This window comes from Loxodonta africana, chromosome 3 (assembly GCF_030014295.1).
Source record: "Loxodonta africana isolate mLoxAfr1 chromosome 3, mLoxAfr1.hap2, whole genome shotgun sequence".
In the NCBI taxonomy this organism is placed as follows: domain Eukaryota; kingdom Metazoa; phylum Chordata; class Mammalia; order Proboscidea; family Elephantidae; genus Loxodonta; species Loxodonta africana.
In genome coordinates, this window is record NC_087344.1 from 206557006 (window position 1) to 206575753 (window position 18748).

The window sequence follows — 18748 nt, forward strand, 5'->3', positions numbered from 1 at the left end:
CTAACAAGCTAAGAAAAGCACAGTTTCAGAAGACTGTTCAATACTGTTCACTCCTACTTCATATCAACAACAGCATGGACTTACTGTCTCCAGATCTAACTGTAGGGCAGCAGGAGACCTCAATACGCATTAAAGGCTGTGTGAGCACATTTAGAAGGCTAGGGTGGGACAGAGGCCTTTTAAGTTGGATATGCTGTTAGAAACAATAAGGCACCTACTAATCTGCTGCTAGCCCTGTTTTTTGAACATCAAAAAAAAAAAAGGCCGGTTGCAGAAGAGGACGTGGAACCAGGGATATCATCACTGATGTCAGATGGATCCTGGCTGAAAGCAGAGAATACCAGAAGGATGTTTACCTGTGTCTTACTGACTATGCAAAGGCATTCGACTGTGTGAATCACAACAAATTATGGATAACATTGCAAAGGATGGGAATTCCAGAACACTTAAGTGTGCTCATGAGCCAGTTGTTCCAACAGAACAAGGGGATACTGATTGGTTTAAAGTCAGGGAAGGTGTGCGTCAGGGCTGTATTCTTTCACCATACCTATTCAATCTGTATGCTGAACAAATAATCCGAGAAGCTGGACTGTATGAAGAAGAACAGGGCATCAGGATTGGAGGAAGACTCATTAACAACCTGCGTTATGCAGATGACACAACCTTGCTTGCTGAAAGTGAAGAGGACTTGAAGCACTTACTAATGAAGATCAAAGACCACAGCCTTCAGTATGGATTACACGTCGACATAAAGAAAACAAAAATCCTCACAACTGGACCATAAGCAACATCATGATAAACGGAGAGAAGATTGAAGTTGTCAAGGATTTCATTTTACCTGGATCCACAATCAACAGCCGTGGAAGCAGCAGTCAAGAAATCAAAAGACGCATTGCATTGGGCAAATCTGCTGCAAAGGACCTCTTCAAAGTGTTGAAGAGCAAAAATGTCATCATGAAGACTAGGGTACACCTGACCCAAGCCATGGTATTTTCAATCGCATCATATGCATGTGAAAGCTGGACAATGAATAAGTAAGACCGAAGAAGAACCGACACCTTTCAATTGTGGTGTTGGCAAAGAATATTGAATATACCATGGACTGCCAAAAGAACAAACAAATCTGTCTTAGAAGAACTACAACCAGAATGCTCCTTAGAGGCAAGGATGGCGAGACTGTGTCTTACATACGTTGGACATGTTGTCAGGAGGGATCAGTCCCTGGAGAAGGACATCATGCTTGGCAGAGTACGGGTTCAGCGGAAAAGAGGAAGACCCTCAATGAGGTGGATTGACACAGTGGCTGCAACAATGAGCTCAAGCATAACTATTGTGAGGATGGCTCACGACCGGGCAGTGTTTCATTCTGTTGTGCACAGGGTCGCTATGAGTCGGAACCAACTCGACGCACCTAACAACAACAACAGCTGTGTTTTTATCAAAGGTAACCCAATGCAGTTTGAAGTAAAGGAAGAAAGGGTGAATCTGACACTAAAGAACGGTAAGGCAGATGCCCAGGTAGGCTGCTTCTATCATCTCTGAGGGAGTAAGAAGCCACTCTTTTGAGGACATTCTCAGGTTTGTACTGTCCCAACACTCTTCTCCTCAGCAACTATACTAATCATGTTATGAACTGAATTACATTCCCCCAAAATATGTGTTGGAATCCTAACCACTATATGTGTGGAGTAATCCCACTTGGGAATACTGTTTTCTTTGTTATAGTAATAAGAACCTATCAGTGTAGGGTGTGTCTTAAACCTGAGGACTTTTGAGATATATAAAGAGCAGATGACACACAGAGAGAAGCAAGCGCAAATGGGGGAAAAACAGATGTCATGTCAAGATCGCCAAGGAACAAAGGAATGGTGGGGGTTATAGAAGCTGAGACAGGGTCTTCCCCCAGAGCTGACAGAGAGAGCTCCTTTCCCCTGGAGTTGCTGCCCTGAATTTGGACTTCTTAGTTTTTTTTTTAGTCTCCTAAACTGTGGGAAAACAAATATTTGTTCTTTAAAACCATCTACTTGTGTTATTTCTGTTACAGCAGCACTAGGAAACTAAGACAAACCCTTAAGTCCAAAAGGGCTGGGTCCTTGATTCTAAAGGTAGTAAGAAAAGAGGCAGCTGAGACAACTGCTGCTACCAGTATGGTGGCTAAACCATTAAGGGATGGAGCAGGTGGTGACAGGTCCTTTTAAGAGAAGAAGGAAGTCCAGGAACAAAGAGAGAAGGATGCAATCTGTGCAGCTGAGGAGGGGAACCAGGACTGAGCTAGGGAAAGCACTAACTAACTCCAAGCACAGCCATTCAAGTCGTTCACAATCGCCCTAAAGCACTGCACTAAATGTTTTTTCAAAACTTCCAGCACATGAATTCAATAAAAGAAAATCACATCAAATAAAAACCTGAACTCACAAAGTAGCTGAGTAACAATTATTCGTTATTCCAGATGGACTCGAGACAAGTTTTCCTAAAATCAAACCCAATTTCAGAGACAAACAAATGTTAAAAATCTCAGGAACATAAGATATCAATATTTCCAATCACTGGTCCCCAAATACTCATTTACCTAACAACTGATTTCCATGTGTGAGGCTCCATGACAGATGAGAGGGATCTGTGGAGAGGCCTGTCCCTAAGGGTCATATGGGATAATAGCTTGTCAATGGAAAAAGCTACACATAGCATCAGGTCCAGATAAAATAATTTATAAGTTCTGAGGAAGGAAATATTACTTTTAGCCAGGGAATAAAAGCAAGTTTTTAGAAGTGGCATTTGAGCATGGCTTTTTTTTTTTTTTTTGAAGGACAGCTCACTTCTGAGGCCAGCAGCATGCATTTGGTGCTGTTCACTCAGATGTTTGGACAGTTTGCTTTTCCAGTTCTAGCTCCAGAAAAAAGACGAAGTCCGGCAGAGGTATTACTTGAGTTCTTCTCACACCACAGGAGGAGAGCCCCCCGTTACCTGTGAGGTTAGCTGCCATCTCTTCAGCAGTCTGTGACAGTCGCAATCCTTGTTTTAGGAGACCTTCTGAATCCGCGTACTGTCGGCGTTTGAGGTAGCAGGACACTGCCGTCTGAATCTGCTCTGTGCGCACTCGTTTCATGACCTCCAAAGAGAGAGACAAATGCTAGAGAGAGAACCATAGCATTCAGAAATACGAGGTCTGGAAGACCATTTAATCCAACCCACAACATCACAGATGGGTAACATGAGTAGCAGAGAAAGACTAGTCACATGGCTAGTTAAGTGGCTTAGTTAAGATAAACAAAAACTAAGTTCCCTACTACTAACCTGGTACTCTCTTACATTTTATCAAATATTCCAATGACAATACAGCCAACTTCAATATGGAAAATAGGAATAGCACAGACAATGAAATATCACAGATAATTTCCAAACTCCATTTACTATCATGATTTCTATCAGCACCATGAGACTTTACAGACGCTCACAAGGAACAGGACCAGTCTGAATCTCAGGACCTTTTATTTCCCCTGCTTACCCAGCGACAGAGGTGTTCATTGCCAGTGAAATAGCCAATAAGCAGGCAGGAGGCAGTACAACAACAAAGATCTGAAAAATTTGGAAACTGGATAATTAGATGTTGAGAAAGTGAGAAATCTATAGTGGGAAACGGGAATATTATAGTTTTTTTTTTTTTTTAATAGTCAGGAAAACGCTACCAGGGCTAAGTGAAGGATTTGAGCGATGTGTTTTCATTTTAATCGTATTACTTCTTTCACTTTTTATTTACAACTGCAGGTATAGAAAAAGATCAAAACAGTAAGCGGATATGTCTATGTGTTGGAATATGTCTCACAAATTCTTACAGGAAAGAAAAGGAAAGCGGTAGGAAGTGAGTTAAGCACTGGTAAGTTACTTTCGAATAACTCAAGTGAATCTGAGGGTTCACAAGAAGGACTATTTTCCCTGAATACTAAAGCTATTATCAAGAATGACAGGAATCCCTAGTGTTGGCATGAGCTGAAAACACTACTTTGCCAGAAGTATACTGCAGTCCAGACGAAGCAATGATAGCTGGATTCATTTTCTAGGTTCTGTCATGTAAAAAATATTTTCCCTTCAAGATGAAAATATGGTGTGTGGTTTGGAATGCATGCAGTGTTACCCATGTACGTGACTGTCCCCGTCAAAATAATATTCTGTCTAAATCAAGGGTTGCCAGTTGTTTTGTGTGGTATGTCTATCTTTTTCTTTTTTAAAATTGTTGTAGAAATACAGAGAACACATTTGCCAGTTGAGCATTTTTCATGTGTGTATTCAAGAGAACCAATTACATCAATCACATTGTGCAATCATCACCAAACCCACCGCCAAACTTTCCATCTCCATAAACAAAAACTCTCCGCTTCCTAAACAATGCCCCCCCCCCACCTGTCCCTCCTGCCCTGGTAACCACTATTAAACTCTAATCTTTGCCTATGGAGTATCTATTTTTGGTCATTTATTTGGCTGTGCTTAAGTGCTCAATTACATGCACTGGCCTTCTGTTTTTTTATTTCCTCCATTTTTTCCCCTGAAGATTTAAAAGTTGCCCCTTTCCAGAAACCTGATAATTGACTTTTTTCTTTCAATACTGTTAAAAGTTGATTTATATAAGTTTTTATCCCTCTGCAGTTTCTGTTAGTGTGCGGCATGTGGTGAATAACCAAATGCATGACTGATCTCAGATACTGTAACTAACGAATCCTTTCCTTCTGAACTGATCTGTGAGACTTTCTTTAAAATGTACTTGGAAGACATTATCTTTCAATTCTCTAAAAGTCGTACAACAGGCAAATAGTGAAGGACATGCGCGCACACATACGAACGTATATATTTATATATAAAAATACAAAGTGTTAGGGTATTACACATACACGTTATTTTAAACTATGTGTATAGAAAGATAGGAGCCCTGGTGGTGCAGTGGTTAAAGCGCTCAGCAGCTAACCAAAAGGTTGGTGGTTCGAACCCACCAGCTGTTCTGTGGGAGAAGGATGTGGCAGTATGCTTCCATAAAGATTTACAGCCTTGGACGCCCTATGGGGCAGTTCTACCCTGTCCTATAGGGTTGCTGTAAGTTGGAATCGACTTGACAGCAGTGGGTGGTATAGAAAGATTATTATGGATTCCATCTGTGAATTAGCAGGGAGTAGAAAACATTTGTTAAAAACGAGGGGTACTGGGTCTGATAAAGGAGTTGAGATTCAGTGATATAATGTGACATATTAATAAATTTGCTAATACCGAACCATCCTTCCACTATGGAATTTGCCTCACTTGTTATGGTGTATTATTCTTTCACTGTAGAGATGGCTTAATTTTTTAATTAATATTTTTTTATTGCTATTACAGGATTCTGATACTTTGAGCTTAGGGAATCCCTGCATTCATCTGTCTGTCAATGAGAACAGATAATAGTTATTTTGTAGCTACTAGTAAGCATTACATTGTCAGTCTGAGCGTGTGGTTCTCTAACCTGGCTACACATATTCGAGTGTGTCTCTGTATACATAATTTCAGCCCTGGAGATTCTGATTCAGCATTATACTCAGAGAAAAAAACTGAAATGTGCACAGAGGCTGCGACAGTATGTTTTTTTCCCAGACTGGCCCGAAGTTGAGACTAGTCAATCGAACGATCCCCCTCCCCCAGCTTGCTAAAGCTGCTTTTAATCTAACTTCAAGAGCTCCTAGTCCCAAAATTCTCCCAAACCAGCTCACGATTCCTCACATTATAGCTGAGACTAAACCTTTTCCAGATTTCCTACCGCAAGTCTCTTTCTTGCCTGACATGGGAATGCATGCATGTATCGGTGTGGATCCATTAGCATTCAAAATCAGACATGAGTAAGAGATTCTGTCTTTGACAGGAGAACGCTCCGCATGCAAAGACACACCAGTGACTGACAGGGAGAAGATGCCCTGGAGTGACAGTGTCCTCAAGGTGGGACGATGTATGGGTATGTAACGTCTGAGAGGAGGGGGGAAGATATGGAAGACATGGAGGAGTAAACTGAAAGGAGTAAGAATGAGCAACAGTGAAAACTGGCCATATTTGGGATTGCTAGAAATTAATTTGTAAAATGCTGATTTTAATAAATTTGCCCAAATGACAGTTTCTCTAGATCAAAACCACCATTTCATGACAACAGACCTTCCCAGAGGTTAGCTAGTGATCCAACTGTAGGGCCAAGGATCTTAAGGGCAGGACTTCTGGCATTAACTCCCTTTTCTAACCACACTGAGCTGACATACCAGAGCCATGATCCAATCAACTTAACTTGATTTTATTCCAGTGCACACACATTTCAAGTGAAATTAATAATTAATGAAAGTTCTTCAGAGAAATCAGTTTTCCCCATCATGACTGATTTCTATAGTACTAACAGCCATAAATGGAAACACTGAAACACACACCCACATACACACTCTCCTTAAAATAGACCTCAGTCTTTTGACTAATGCTTAGCCATGAGACTAAGACTGCAATTTAAATTTATCAGCTTAGCTTTTTCCATACTTGGGAAATCTTTTAAATTTAAATCATACTTGGATATAATTATACAATCTTTGTTAAAAATTTTAGGATTTTGTATACTCTTCAATTTACATGAGATAACTTAAATCTGAAAAGTAAAAACAGATGATCATAGACCCTTCTCTTTATAATTACACGGTTATCACTCCTGGATATTAAAATGAAGATTCTGACACAATACACAACTCTTTCTCATAAATCGATAGTTGCCTACTGTTCAGGTAATATGTCAACAAAGTTGCTATATAAAATCAGAACAGGACTATCTTCCTGTCTCCAAGTAGCAACTGTGTGGGAAAAGTCACAGCCATAGTCTCAATATTTAACCACAGAAATATGGGTATGCAAAGATACAAGGAACCCAGGTACACTCTTCAGATGAGGGGGGTGATGGTAGTAACACTGAACTACAAAACAAAAACAAAAAACTCCAAACCTGTTGCTGTCAAGTCATTTTCAACTCATAGCGACCCTATAGGACAGAGTAAAGCTGCCCCATAGGGTTTCCAAAGAGCAGCTGGTGGATTCAAACTGCCAACCTTTTGGTCTTAACCTGAGCTCTTAACCACTGTGCCACAAGGGCTCCAATTAAATCTCTGTAAAGATTTAATTAGATTGCATCCTAACCTCACCCACTTATATTCAAACATATATGGTTGGTTAGAGGGGTATTTGGGGAGGCACCCCCCACTGCATCACATCACAAGCTGTGTACTATACAATTCCACCAAATGCCAATAGAGTGCTGCATGAATAGGGTCTCCTGAAAAAGGCTGCAGCTTTGACTATGAGGGAGCTCAGGACATACCAGGGAGACTCTCCGCCACTATCCTCAAATCAGCTCCTCGACCCAATCTTCTAATAGCTGGCCAGCTTTTTTTTTTCTTTTTTTTCAGTAAATGTATTTTTTTCCAATTGTCAATTTACGCTTAAAAACAGATTTAAAAAATTATTTTGTATTTTTTGTTAAATGAGATGTCATACAAAGTGCCTACTAGGTACTCAATTATTAGTTCTCTTGCAATAGTCTATATAGTTGCAGTATTAAAAGGTTACTCCAAGTAGGACCTAGAAATTTAGTTTTTGCAGTAATCATCACAGTAAAGTATAATGAATTAGCTTTGAAAAAATATAAATTACAGCTAAAATATAAATGAGCCATACTACTGTGACTCAGCTTCAGTCATACATTGTAGAATTTTAAAATGATATGGTCTTTTACATTGAATCTTTGCTCAGACATAGACTCCAAGTTGTGCTTTTCCCCATGTCTTCCTGAGAACTAAATGGCATATGTATAAGGCACATAGCTTGGGCTCAGGATTCACTGCAGAAAACGGGATTGTTGGGGGGGGGGAGGAGTCACACGGCCACGCAGACAGATGCCATTAGACATTTATTTTCTCCAACACCGGCTGGGACCTCAGGGATGTTCCAACAGCCTTTTCCTGTCAACTACTTTCTCTACAGCTTCCCATCCCAGCTCCTCCAAACCTTCACCAGTCCCCTGACCCAAGCCTACCCTCTTGTCCTCTGCCAGCTAGTCGTATCGGTCCTGCCCCTGCACTGGGATTTTGAGCACAGGTGATGCTGGGTCACGAACAAAGGCCAAAGGCCACAGAATCCAAGTTTTGTTCCATTAAGTCGGCTTTATGTCAAGTCCACATGCCTCTGCCTGATCTTTTAGTGTCTCTGTAGTCACTGGCGCCGCTCTGAATCATCGAGTCCTACTTTCCAGAGCATGTCACCTTCACATCTACCAAATCAACTGGAATAGAGCTTGAATCCATACGTGACGCTATCACTGGAAATCTCAACCCATGCCACAAATACTCCCATTCAGGTGGGCAGAGTTACTTTTCATTCATCACTTACTGTATTAATTTATTATTATTATTTTTTTGGTGATCTATAAAAGCTCTGTCTACAATGACATCTAATCTTGTGCTCTGTGATACATGGTGAGGAATAATTACTAAATCTTTCCTGTTTTTTCTTTCTAGCATTGACTGGGGTTGTTTGAGTCCAATACGTCTTTCTCAAACATCACCGCCTTCAAAATGAAGTAGCTGAGAGAGTGCCTGGCCATATGAGAGACCTGAATATGCAGTGACACCCTCTTTTCAGAGGGTTATTTTTGGGGAGAAGCCCTGCCTTGTAGTCAGGCTTGTATACATCTGAAGGTAAATTTTTAAGAGAGAAGGATACCTGGAATGATCTAAGGGTTTCTTCATGCCTTCTGTAAGTCCTCTAGCCAAGATGGATTGAAATGTCTGTGTTGGATAAGCAACCATTCTCCTTCTGGAGTCACAAGGCAGGCATGAAGCAGTAGGAACAAGTAGGTGCCCCTTCCCACTTTCAATCCAATCTCCATGCTACTGAAAGCTCATTCATTCCAAAAATTCATCTGATCTCATCTGTGCTCAGCTCAAGAACTTTCTATTGCCTCCACTAGTGTTAAGAATGAAAAAAATTCAACCTCCACTGTCATTTTTGAAGTTACACTAATGTGGCCTTTGCTTACCTATCTAGACCAAATTCTTGGCTTTCCTCACTCTACCAGCTGGTCCCAACCCACGTCCTCACCTCGGGGGCTTTGGTAATATCCCTCCATTAATCAGAGTCCCCCCTACATTGGCACTCAAACCTGGCTTGGCTGAATTCTACTCATGCTTCACAGCTCAGCTGGGCTTTCTTGATCACAGGCCCTTCCACCCACTGCACCCAGGAACAAACCTTTCTCACAGCACTCATCATACTAGGCCTGTTTCTTATACTACCACCACGACTAATACCTAACATTCACTGAGGCATACCATGAGGAAGACACCATTTAGGTGCTTTACACAGATTCTCTCCTTTAATCCTTACAACAGCCCTATGAGGTACGTACTATTTTTCAAATGAGAAGGCCTAAGGAGTGAGAAAATTTGTCCAAGGTTATGCAGTGCTGGAACTCAGGCCATTTGGCTGCAGGGTTTGAGCTCCTACCCTTTATAGAATCCTGCTATTTAAAGTATCCTACTGTAGACCAAGGGCTTCTTGGGGGAGCACAACAGCAGCAGCTTAACAGATGCTTGTTGAGAGAACAATCAGTGCAGCACATGGAAGAGAGGCTGGACGCTTGAATCTGGTACAGTCCAGTAAGTCATGCTAGTTAGGCAGACTATCCCCTTGGCCTTTCCAGCTAAAACAAATGAACAAAAACCAAAACCCCTCCCTGCCCCCAAAGATGTTCTTTATAGGTCCTAGCATACCATTTGCAACAACAACAACAAAGTTACTGAGCAGTGAAGTGAGTCCTTTACCTAGTTTCAGAATCACAGAAACACACACAAACCCTACATTTAGAGACAGGAACAACAAAACTATTCCAAGAGACACTAATCATTGATGAAAAGGAAAAACACTCAAGGCAAGCCCACCTTTTGCTTTTCTAGTTAACACTGATTTTCAAGGCAGGGAGGATTTATAATTCATAAAGAAAACCAAAGCTAGTATGCAGCCCACTTAACACAAAAAACTTCAGTCTACAAAGAACCCAGAAGGCATTTTGCAGAAGGAAATTATAATAGCTGATACTTACAGAGTCTTTCAAATGTCAGGTATTTTCGCAGTCTTTTTTCCCCTAGATATTATTTATTTTGTTGTTGGTGTTGAGAACATACGCAGCAAAAGATACACGAATTCAACAGTTTCTACATGGACAATTTAGTGACACTGATTACGTTCTTCGAATTGTGCAACCATTCTCACCCTCCTTTTCTGAGTCGTTCCTCCCTCATTATCACAAACTCACATGCCCCCTAAGGTTCCTATCTGTTGTCGGTTTGATCCCACACAGATTAATTCTCTAAAGCGCGCACTGCTCAAGGCAGGCCTTTTTTACTAGTTAAGCTGTTCGGTTTTAAGATGACTTCTGGGGATATTTTTGGTTTAAGGTTTAAAGACTATCTCAGGGCAATAGTTTCAGGGGCACATATTTCTTTGTTTCTCTTTTTTTAAAGTCCACTTGTAAATTATCAGGCATTACTCCTTTTTGCAGATGAGTAAATTAAGGCCCAGAGAGGTTACATAGATGGATACATAGTTTCAACCCTAGGTCTACTTGGTTACCAAGTTCTATCCACTAATGAACCTTCCCACAGTTTAAAGATATGGCCCGATGCACTTACCCCATAAACATAAGTTAAATTTCCCTTCCTACTCCACTTTCAGCAGGGCTGTGACCAAGGCTGTGGAGCCACCTCGTATCGCCCTCCTCCCCATCAAGTACTCACTTGTATCACCTAACAGGAGGCAAACTCCGCCCTCACTGTCTTCTCAACACAGCGCCCAACTGTTTCTTAGCGGGAGTTACCACTGAGAGATTTGAATCTGCAAGGTCAGAGTTGAGGTAATTTAAGATGAACGCTAAACGGAACTGGCAGACTTACTTTCTGATCCCAAAACAATACAAGTTGTGAGATCCACATTATAACAACACTTTCACAACTGATAGAATTGCATAAAGCGTGCCTGTACTCCACTTCCGCTAAGTCTAAAATGACACCACGATTTCTAACCATCAACTCATTTCAGACCGTCTTATCTGATCATATTTTGAAAAGCCCTGGAGATTTGCGAGTAGAAGGTGGTAAAGTAAGACTATCCCCTAAACGTACAAATGTTAAGCAGCTGTCATTCGTTAAAAAACCTAGAAGGCAGCCTTGCAGGTCAGTATCCTCCAGCAACTAGTCCGACTCGAGATCTACTGTGTCGCACGCAGGAGATGGGTCTCACATCCATCCACGCGCAGTTACCATGTGCTAAGTTTCATCCTGAGTTTGTCCAAAGGACACTTCGTTTTTCCTTTAAAAGAAGAAGAAACGCGGCTCTGGGCTCTGGTGCGCGGCGCGGCGCGCTCGGCCGTCCAGCTCCGACCCCTTCCCCGTAGCTGCCTCCCTCCCATCAGCTCCCCGGCCCCGGAGCCACCCGCAGGACCAGCCCCGGGCGAGAGCAGCAAGCGCCTCCGCGGAACGCAGGCGGCGGCGGCGGCCGGGCCCAGCGCGGCGCGCGGGGAGCAGGCTCCGGGGCTCCGCGCCTCCCCGCCCCCACGCGGCCGACGGCAGGCGGCGCGCCCCGCCTAGGCCTCGCGGCTCCGGCCCGGGACACCGCCCGCCCGCGCGCCCTCCGCGTCGCGCCCGCCCGCCCGCGCGCCCCGCACTCACTGAACATCCCAGGCGGCTCCGGCTCCTCCCGCCGCCGCCGCCGCCGCCGCCGCCTCCGGGATCGGGCCGCTTCCGCCTCCGTTGTCTCTGCGACAGGTCCTCGCTCCGACCGCCGGCTCAGCCGGGCCCCCGCTCCCCGCTCCGCGCCGCCAGCGCGGCGGCTCCGGGCGGCCGCTCCATGACTGACTGACACGGAGCGGGCCCGCGGGGCTGGGCCGCTTGGCCCTCAACGCGCAACCGTCTCCGCCAATGGGCGAGGCGCCTCGGCGCTCGGCTGGCGATGCCTGGCGTGCCCGACGTCCCGCCCCCGCGCCGCCCCCGCCGGCGTCGGGGCGGAAGAAGCTCGGGCCGGGTCTCCCACGTGGTGCTGCCGGCGGAGCCGCGGAGCCGGGCCCGGAGCGGGCGGCCAGGTGAGCGCCGACCCCCGGGCCGCAGTGCTGAGCGCGGCCGGCGGGACTCGCTGCAGCTCGCCCTTCTCCTGCTTGCGGCGACTCCCTGGGGCTCCTGCCGTTTCGCTGGGGCCGTGTCTTAGCGCCTGGTGCTAACCGGGTCGCTGCCGGAGCTGGACTGCTCTCCGCCGCCCTGCCAAGACGAGCCGAGCCCACCAGAGCGGGTCGGGCGTTGGGGGCCCTGGAGTGCGCCCCGGGCGTCCTTAGCCAGTGCAGCAAACGCTCGTTAGGCCCCTGGAGCCGGCGCGATGGCAGGCGAACGTGGTGCGCTTAGAAGTTTAGGAGATAGTTGTTCAGTTGGTGTTGAGCGTTTTGACATCACAGAGAAACTGACAGGACGTGACTGCACCTGTTCTCGGCAGTGAACCGATTGACGGGTGCTGTGCGGACCTTAAATGTTCCTCAGGGTTCGCTCCTTCGCCACACGCTTCCTGAGAATACCTTCTGAAGGTCTCGAAGGCTTCGGGACCCTTGGATTTGAAAAACGCTGACTAGATCCAGCCAAATGCTTTTGCTTTGACAGAACTTAGATTAGAATCATAGGGCTGCAATCTTTTTTGGTATTTGTGTTCTACTTTGTTTTTATTTGTGATGATTTTACGAGGTATCATGAAAAATTTTCTCTCTTGAACAGGCTTGTTTACTTTTATATAAGGGAAATGATTTAACCTGGTATGGTTCCTTTTTTAACTGTCAGGGAACTAGAAGCCAAGTTTATGTCAGTTTTATAATTGTAGGTGGTTGGCATGTTTGCTTTTTTCCATGAATTTATTGCATTCTATTTTTACAGCTTTTAATTATATGCTTTTTGCAGTCTTTTAGGAAGCAGTGTGTATCAGTGCTTTTAAGTTTATACATAAATGAATAAATTTGTGGTGGGAAATTACTGATGCAACTAAAATCATGATATTTCTATTGGGATTGGGTTAATATGTTTCTTTTTCACTTGGGGAAATATTACCTTCTCCCAATTGTAGCTTCTTTATTTCTTTGACCTGTTTAATGGAGCTGGTACATACGCAAGGCTGGTGGCGTAGTGATTAAGTACTATGGCTGCTAACCTAAGGGTCGGCAGCTCAGATCCACCAGGCGCTCTATGGAAACTCTATGGGGCAGTTCTACCCTGTCCTGTGGGGTTACTATGAGTCAGAATCGACTCGACGGAACTGGGTTGGGGTTTGGTACTAATACATAGTGCATAGTGTATTTTAGAAAATTTGTGCAAAAGCTTAAATTTTTTTTTTTTAATTTAAAACCATGTTTGACAAACCTCTTTCCACAAGTAATTGAAACAAAATGTTTTCCCCAGCTGAATTCTTGAACACTCATTTCTGGGGAAACTCTTGAGTTTGAGGACAGCAGGAATATTTATACATGTGTGTGATCCATATGTTGCTTGCTTTTGTTTGAATTTCCACCAGAAAATTTTTGGGTTCAGGCATCTTATGTGTAGATCTATTTTCAGAAGTTTTGTCAATGTGCTTTAGTTCGTTAAATATGTTATGTTGGAGCCCTAGTGGCACAGTCATTAAGTGGTACAGCTGCTAACCAAAAGGTCAGCACTTCAAATCCACCTGCCACTCCTTGAAAACCCCATGGGGCGGTTCTACTCTGTCCTATAGGGTCGCTATGAGTTGGAATGGACTTGATGGCAGTCTGGTTTTTTGGGTAAATGTTATGTAGACAATAAGGTATACACTATTCATTTTCTGGTGCTTGTTGAGTTTGATCATATACAGCGCTTTTTCCATTGGGGTTTTGTATGTGAGTGTATTAGGTTAAATTTACACACAGCAAATTAGGTTCCCATTTAACAATTTTTGTACAAATTATTCCATGATACAATTTTAACAATATATCAGTATTCTCATTATTTCATTTCTGTTTGTTCTCTTTCCATTGATCTAGCTTCCCTTTCCCTCCTTACCTTTTCATCTTTGCTTTAGGGTAAATGCTGACTGTTTGGTTCCCTATGTTGTTCTTAGGTGCCATCAGGGCGTTTCCATGTCACAGCGACCCCGTGTACAGCAGAACGAAACACTGCCAGTCCTGCACTATCCTCACAATCCGTGTTATGCTTGAGACCATTGTTGCAGCCACTGTGTCAGTCCATCTCGTTGAAGGTCTTCCTCTTTTTCGCTGACCCTCTACTTTACCAAGCATGATGTCCTTCTCCAGGGACTGATTACTTCTGACTATATGCACAGTCCTCGCATCTGAGGAGCGTTCTGGTTGCACTTCTTTCAAGACGGGTTTGTTCGTTCTTTTGGCAGGCCAAGGTATATTCAATATTCTTCGATAACATCATAATTCAGAGGTGTCAGTTCTTCTTTGGTCTTCCTTGTTCATCCTCCAGATTTCACGTGCATATAAGGCTATTGAAAACATCACGGGTTGGGTCAGGCCCACCTTAGTCTTCAAGGTGACATCTTTGCTTTTTAACACTTTAAAGAGGTCTTTTGCCTCAGATTTGCCCAGTACAGTGCGTCTTTGGTTTCCTGACCACTGCTTCCATGGGTTTTGATTGTGGACCAAGTAAAATGAAATCCTTGACAACTTCAATGTTTTCTGCATTTATCATGATGTTGCTTATGGGTCCAGTTGTGAGGATTTTTGTTTTTTTTATGTTGAGGTGTAATCCATACTGAAGGCTGTGGTCTTTGATGTTTATTAGTAAGTGCTTCAAGTCCTCTTCACTTTCAGCAAGCAAGGTTGTGTCATCTGCATAACGCAGGTTGTTAATGCGTCTTCCTCCAATCCTGATGTCCCGTTCTTCTTCACATAGTCCAGCTTCTTGGATTATTTGCTCAACATACAGATTGAATAGGTATGGTGAAAGGATACAACCCTGACGCACACCTTTCCTGATTGTTTAAGGGAGCGCGTTGCTCACGGTTGATATTGTTTATTTTAAAAGCCAATCTACTATTTGGCAGAAAGGTGACCTCCAGAAGTAGCTTCAGTTCCAAGTTCAAAGGGTATTTTTGGGTGATGACTTTTTTAGGAGTTTGAATTTCGTTCTACATCTTTCTCCAATTCTATCTGGGACCTTCTATCGTGTCCCTGGTCAGAACAGTCGGTAGTGGTAGCCGGGCACCATCTGCTTCTGGTGTCAGGTTAGAAGAGGCCATGATTTCTGTGGGCTGTTAGTCCTGTGGACTAGTTTCTTCTTTGAGCTTTTGATTTTCTTCATTCTCTTTTGCTCCACAGGAGTAGAGACTAATAGTTGTATCTTAGATGGCTGCTTGCAAGCTTTTAAGCCCTCAGACGCTACTTATTCAACTGGGATGTAGAACATTATCTTTATGAACTAAGTTATGCCAGTTGACTAAGTTGTCCCTGAGACTATGATCCCATGCCCTTTACCCCAGTAAACTGATCCCGTGAGTTTGGATATATCTGGGAAGCCTCCATAAATGTGCCCATATGTGCTTTGTTATGGATCTGTCTGCAGCACACACAAACATGTATGTACACATGCCTATAGATAACAGCTTGTTGCAGCCACTGTGTCAGTCCACCTCGTTGAGGGTCTTCCTCTTTTCCGCTGACTCTGTACTCTGCCAAGCATGATGTCCTTCTCCAAGCATAACAGCAATTATAAGGATGATTTAGGACCGGGCAGTGTTTCGTTCTGTTGTGCATAGGGTCGCTATGAGTTGGAATCGACTCGACGGCACCTAACAACAACAACAACATAGATACACCTATACGTGCACATGCATTTACTCACCCATGCCTTCTTACACACGTGTGCATACATATCTACCTACGTAACCACGTATTTTGGTTCTTGTTACTGTTGTTCCAAAATTATGTGTGTTATAGCATTCACCAAAATTGTCCCTTTTTCTTTTGTATTTCTCAGTGTTTTTATTTACCTTGGTCAAGTTGTGCTGACTTTACCCATATTTGGTATTGCCTTTCCCTTCACCAAAAATAACAAGTATCTACTATCCAGAAAGTGATTTCCCCCTTCTCACCCTCCCATTCCTGGTAACCATCAAAGTGTTGCTTTCTGTGTGTATGTCTGTTCTTGACTTTTTATAATAGTGGGACCGTATAGTATTTGTCCTTTTGTGATTGACTTACTTCAATCAGTATAATGTCCTCCAGGTTCCTCCATGTTATCTGATGTTTGGTGGACTCCTCGTTATTCTTCGTAGTTGCATAGTATTCCAGTGTGTGTATGTACCATAATTTATCCATTTATCTGTTGTTGGGCACTTAGGTTGTTTTGCTTCTTTTTGCTATTGTGAATAATGCAGCAGTGAACGTAGGTGTGCATGTGTCTATTCGTGCCACTGCTCTTACATCTCTTGGATATATACCTGGGAGTTGGATTGCTGGATCATAAGGTATTTCTATTTTTAGCTTTCTGAGGGAGTGCCATACTGTTTTTCATAGTGGTGGTACCATTTTATAATCCCACCAGCAATGTGTAAGACTTCCAATCTCCCCACGACCTTGCCAGCATTTGTTTTCTGCTTTTTTTTTTTCCTATCATTGCCATTTTTGTGGGTCTGAGGTAATATCTCGTAGTTTTGCCCTATGGGGCAGTTTTACTCTGTCCTGTGGGGTCGTTATGAGTTGAAATCAACTGGATGGCAACAGGTTTTTTTTTAATGGCTAATGATCATGAGCATTTTTTCATGTATTTATAGGCCCCCTGAATGTCCTCTTTGGTGAAGTGTTTGTTAATGTCCTTGGATTGTTTGTCTTTTTGTTGTTAAGTTTTCTATGTATTTTAAAGATCAGTCCCATATCAGATATGCATTGCCGAAGATTTTTTCCCAGTCCGTCGGTTCTCTTTTCACTCATCTGGTAAAGCCTTCTGATGAGCATAGGTATCTAATTTTTAGGAGGTCCCAGTTATCTATCTTCTGTCGTTTTTGCATTTTTAGTTGTATTTGACAAGCTGTGCCAAATATTAAGTCTCCTAGTTTTGTCCCTGTGGTATCTTCCAGGAACTTCATAGGTTTAACTTTAACATTTAGGTCTTTGATCCATTTTGAGTTAGTTTTTGTGCATGGTATAAGGTATGAATCCTGTTTCATTTTTCTGCAAGTGGGTATCCAGTTCTCTGCCAGCACCATTTGTTAAAGAGACTGTTTCTTCCCCATTGAATAAACTTTGAGCCCTTGTTGAAGATTAGTTGCCCTATAGATGGGTGGATTTACTTCTGGGTTCTCAGTTGTATTCCATTTGTCTGTCATTGAACCAGTACTGGGCTGTTTTGATTAAAAAAAAAAAAAATTTTTTTTTTTTTTGTTTTGATTACCATGGCTATATAGTAAGTTTTGGAAACTCTGGTGGCGTAGTGGTTAAGAGCTACAGCTGCTAACCAAAAGGTTGGCAATTTGAATCCACCAGGCGCTTCCTGAAAACCCTTTGGGCCAGTTCTACTGTGTCCTATAGGGTCACTATGTGTTGGAATCGACTCGACGGCAATGGGTTTAATTTTTTTTTTTTTTTGGTTTATAGTAAGTTTTGAGATTGGGAAATGTGAGGTCTCCGACGTTATTCCCCTTCAGTCTTCCTTTAGCTATTCGGGGCCTTTTTCCTTCCCATAGAAAGTTGGAGATTAGTTTTTCCACTTCATTAAAGAATGTCCTTGGGATTTGGATTGGAATTGTGTTATATTTATAGATCACTTTTGATAGTATTGACATTTTCACAATGTTAAGTCTAATGATCCATGTGCAAGGAATTTTTTCCACCTATGTAAATCTCTTTTCATTTCTTGCAGTAGTATTTTATAGTTTTCCTGTATAAGTCTTTTGTGTCCCTAGTTAGGCTTATTCCTAGGTATTTTATTATTTTGGGGGCTGTTGTAAATGGTATTGTTTTCTTGATTTCCTTTTTGGAATCTTCATTATTAGTGTAGAAGAACCCAAATGACTTTTGTGTGTTGATCTTCTACCCTGCCACTTTGCTGAATCCTCCTGTCATGGATTGAATAATATCCCCCGAAAAATGTGTTTCAGTTTGGCTGGGCCATGATTCCCAGAATTATGTGGTTGTCCTCCATTTTGTGATCGTAATTTTATGTTAAAGAGGATGAGGGTGGGATTGTAACACCCTTATAAGGTCACATCCCTGATGCACCACCTTTTATCTTAAAGGAGATAAAACAAAAGGGAAGCAAGCAGAGAGTCGGGGACCTTATACCATCAAGAAAGCAGCGCCTGGAGCAGAGTGCGTCCTTTGGACCCAGGGTCCCTGCATGGAGCAGCTCCTAGTCTGGGGGAAGATTGATGAGAAGGCCAGCAGAGGAAGGCTTACCCTAGAGCTGACACCCTGAATTGGGACTTTTAGCCTATTTTACTGTGAGGAAATAAACTTCTCTTTGTTAAAGCCATCCACTTTTGGTATTTCTGTTATAGCAGACACCTCCTGTTACTCCACTTTCTTGTGTGGCCTCTGGGATTTTCCATGTATAGGATCATGTCGTCTGCAAATGATAGTTTTACTTCTTCCTTCCAGTTTGGATACCCTTTATTTCCCTTTCTTGCCTTAGTGCTCTGGCTAGGACTTCAATAC

The 18748-nt window shown here is 42.9% G+C and overlaps 2 protein-coding genes across 11 annotated transcripts in view; one reads left to right on the forward strand and one right to left on the reverse strand.

Moving 5' to 3' along the window:
• The window catches only part of TAF5L (TATA-box binding protein associated factor 5 like), a 31623-nt gene extending 19738 nt beyond the window's left edge, over positions 1 to 11885 (reverse strand). For 2 of the 7 annotated variants that reach the window (XM_064282926.1, XM_064282920.1), the window contains exons 1-3: positions 11757 to 11874; positions 11349 to 11397; positions 2965 to 3109 (exon numbers count right to left, since the gene is read on the reverse strand). In XM_064282926.1, coding sequence (XP_064138996.1) covers positions 2965 to 3109; positions 11349 to 11351 — 148 coding nt within the window. In that variant the 5' untranslated portion in view covers positions 11352 to 11397; positions 11757 to 11874. Of the gene's footprint in view, positions 1 to 2964; positions 3110 to 10132; positions 11398 to 11756 lie in introns of all 7 variants that reach the window. The other 5 variants (XM_064282924.1, XM_064282922.1, XM_064282923.1 and 2 more) reach the window with 5 other exon arrangements.
• Positions 11886 to 12075: 190 nt separating this feature from the next.
• The window catches only part of URB2 (URB2 ribosome biogenesis homolog), a 43074-nt gene continuing 36401 nt past the window's right edge, over positions 12076 to 18748 (forward strand). For 2 of the 4 annotated variants that reach the window (XM_064282916.1, XM_064282919.1), the window contains exon 1: positions 12076 to 12166. The gene's annotated coding sequence lies outside the window, so the exon portion shown is untranslated. Of the gene's footprint in view, positions 12167 to 12329; positions 18535 to 18748 lie in introns of those variants that run through there. The other 2 variants (XM_064282918.1, XM_023554240.2) reach the window with 2 other exon arrangements.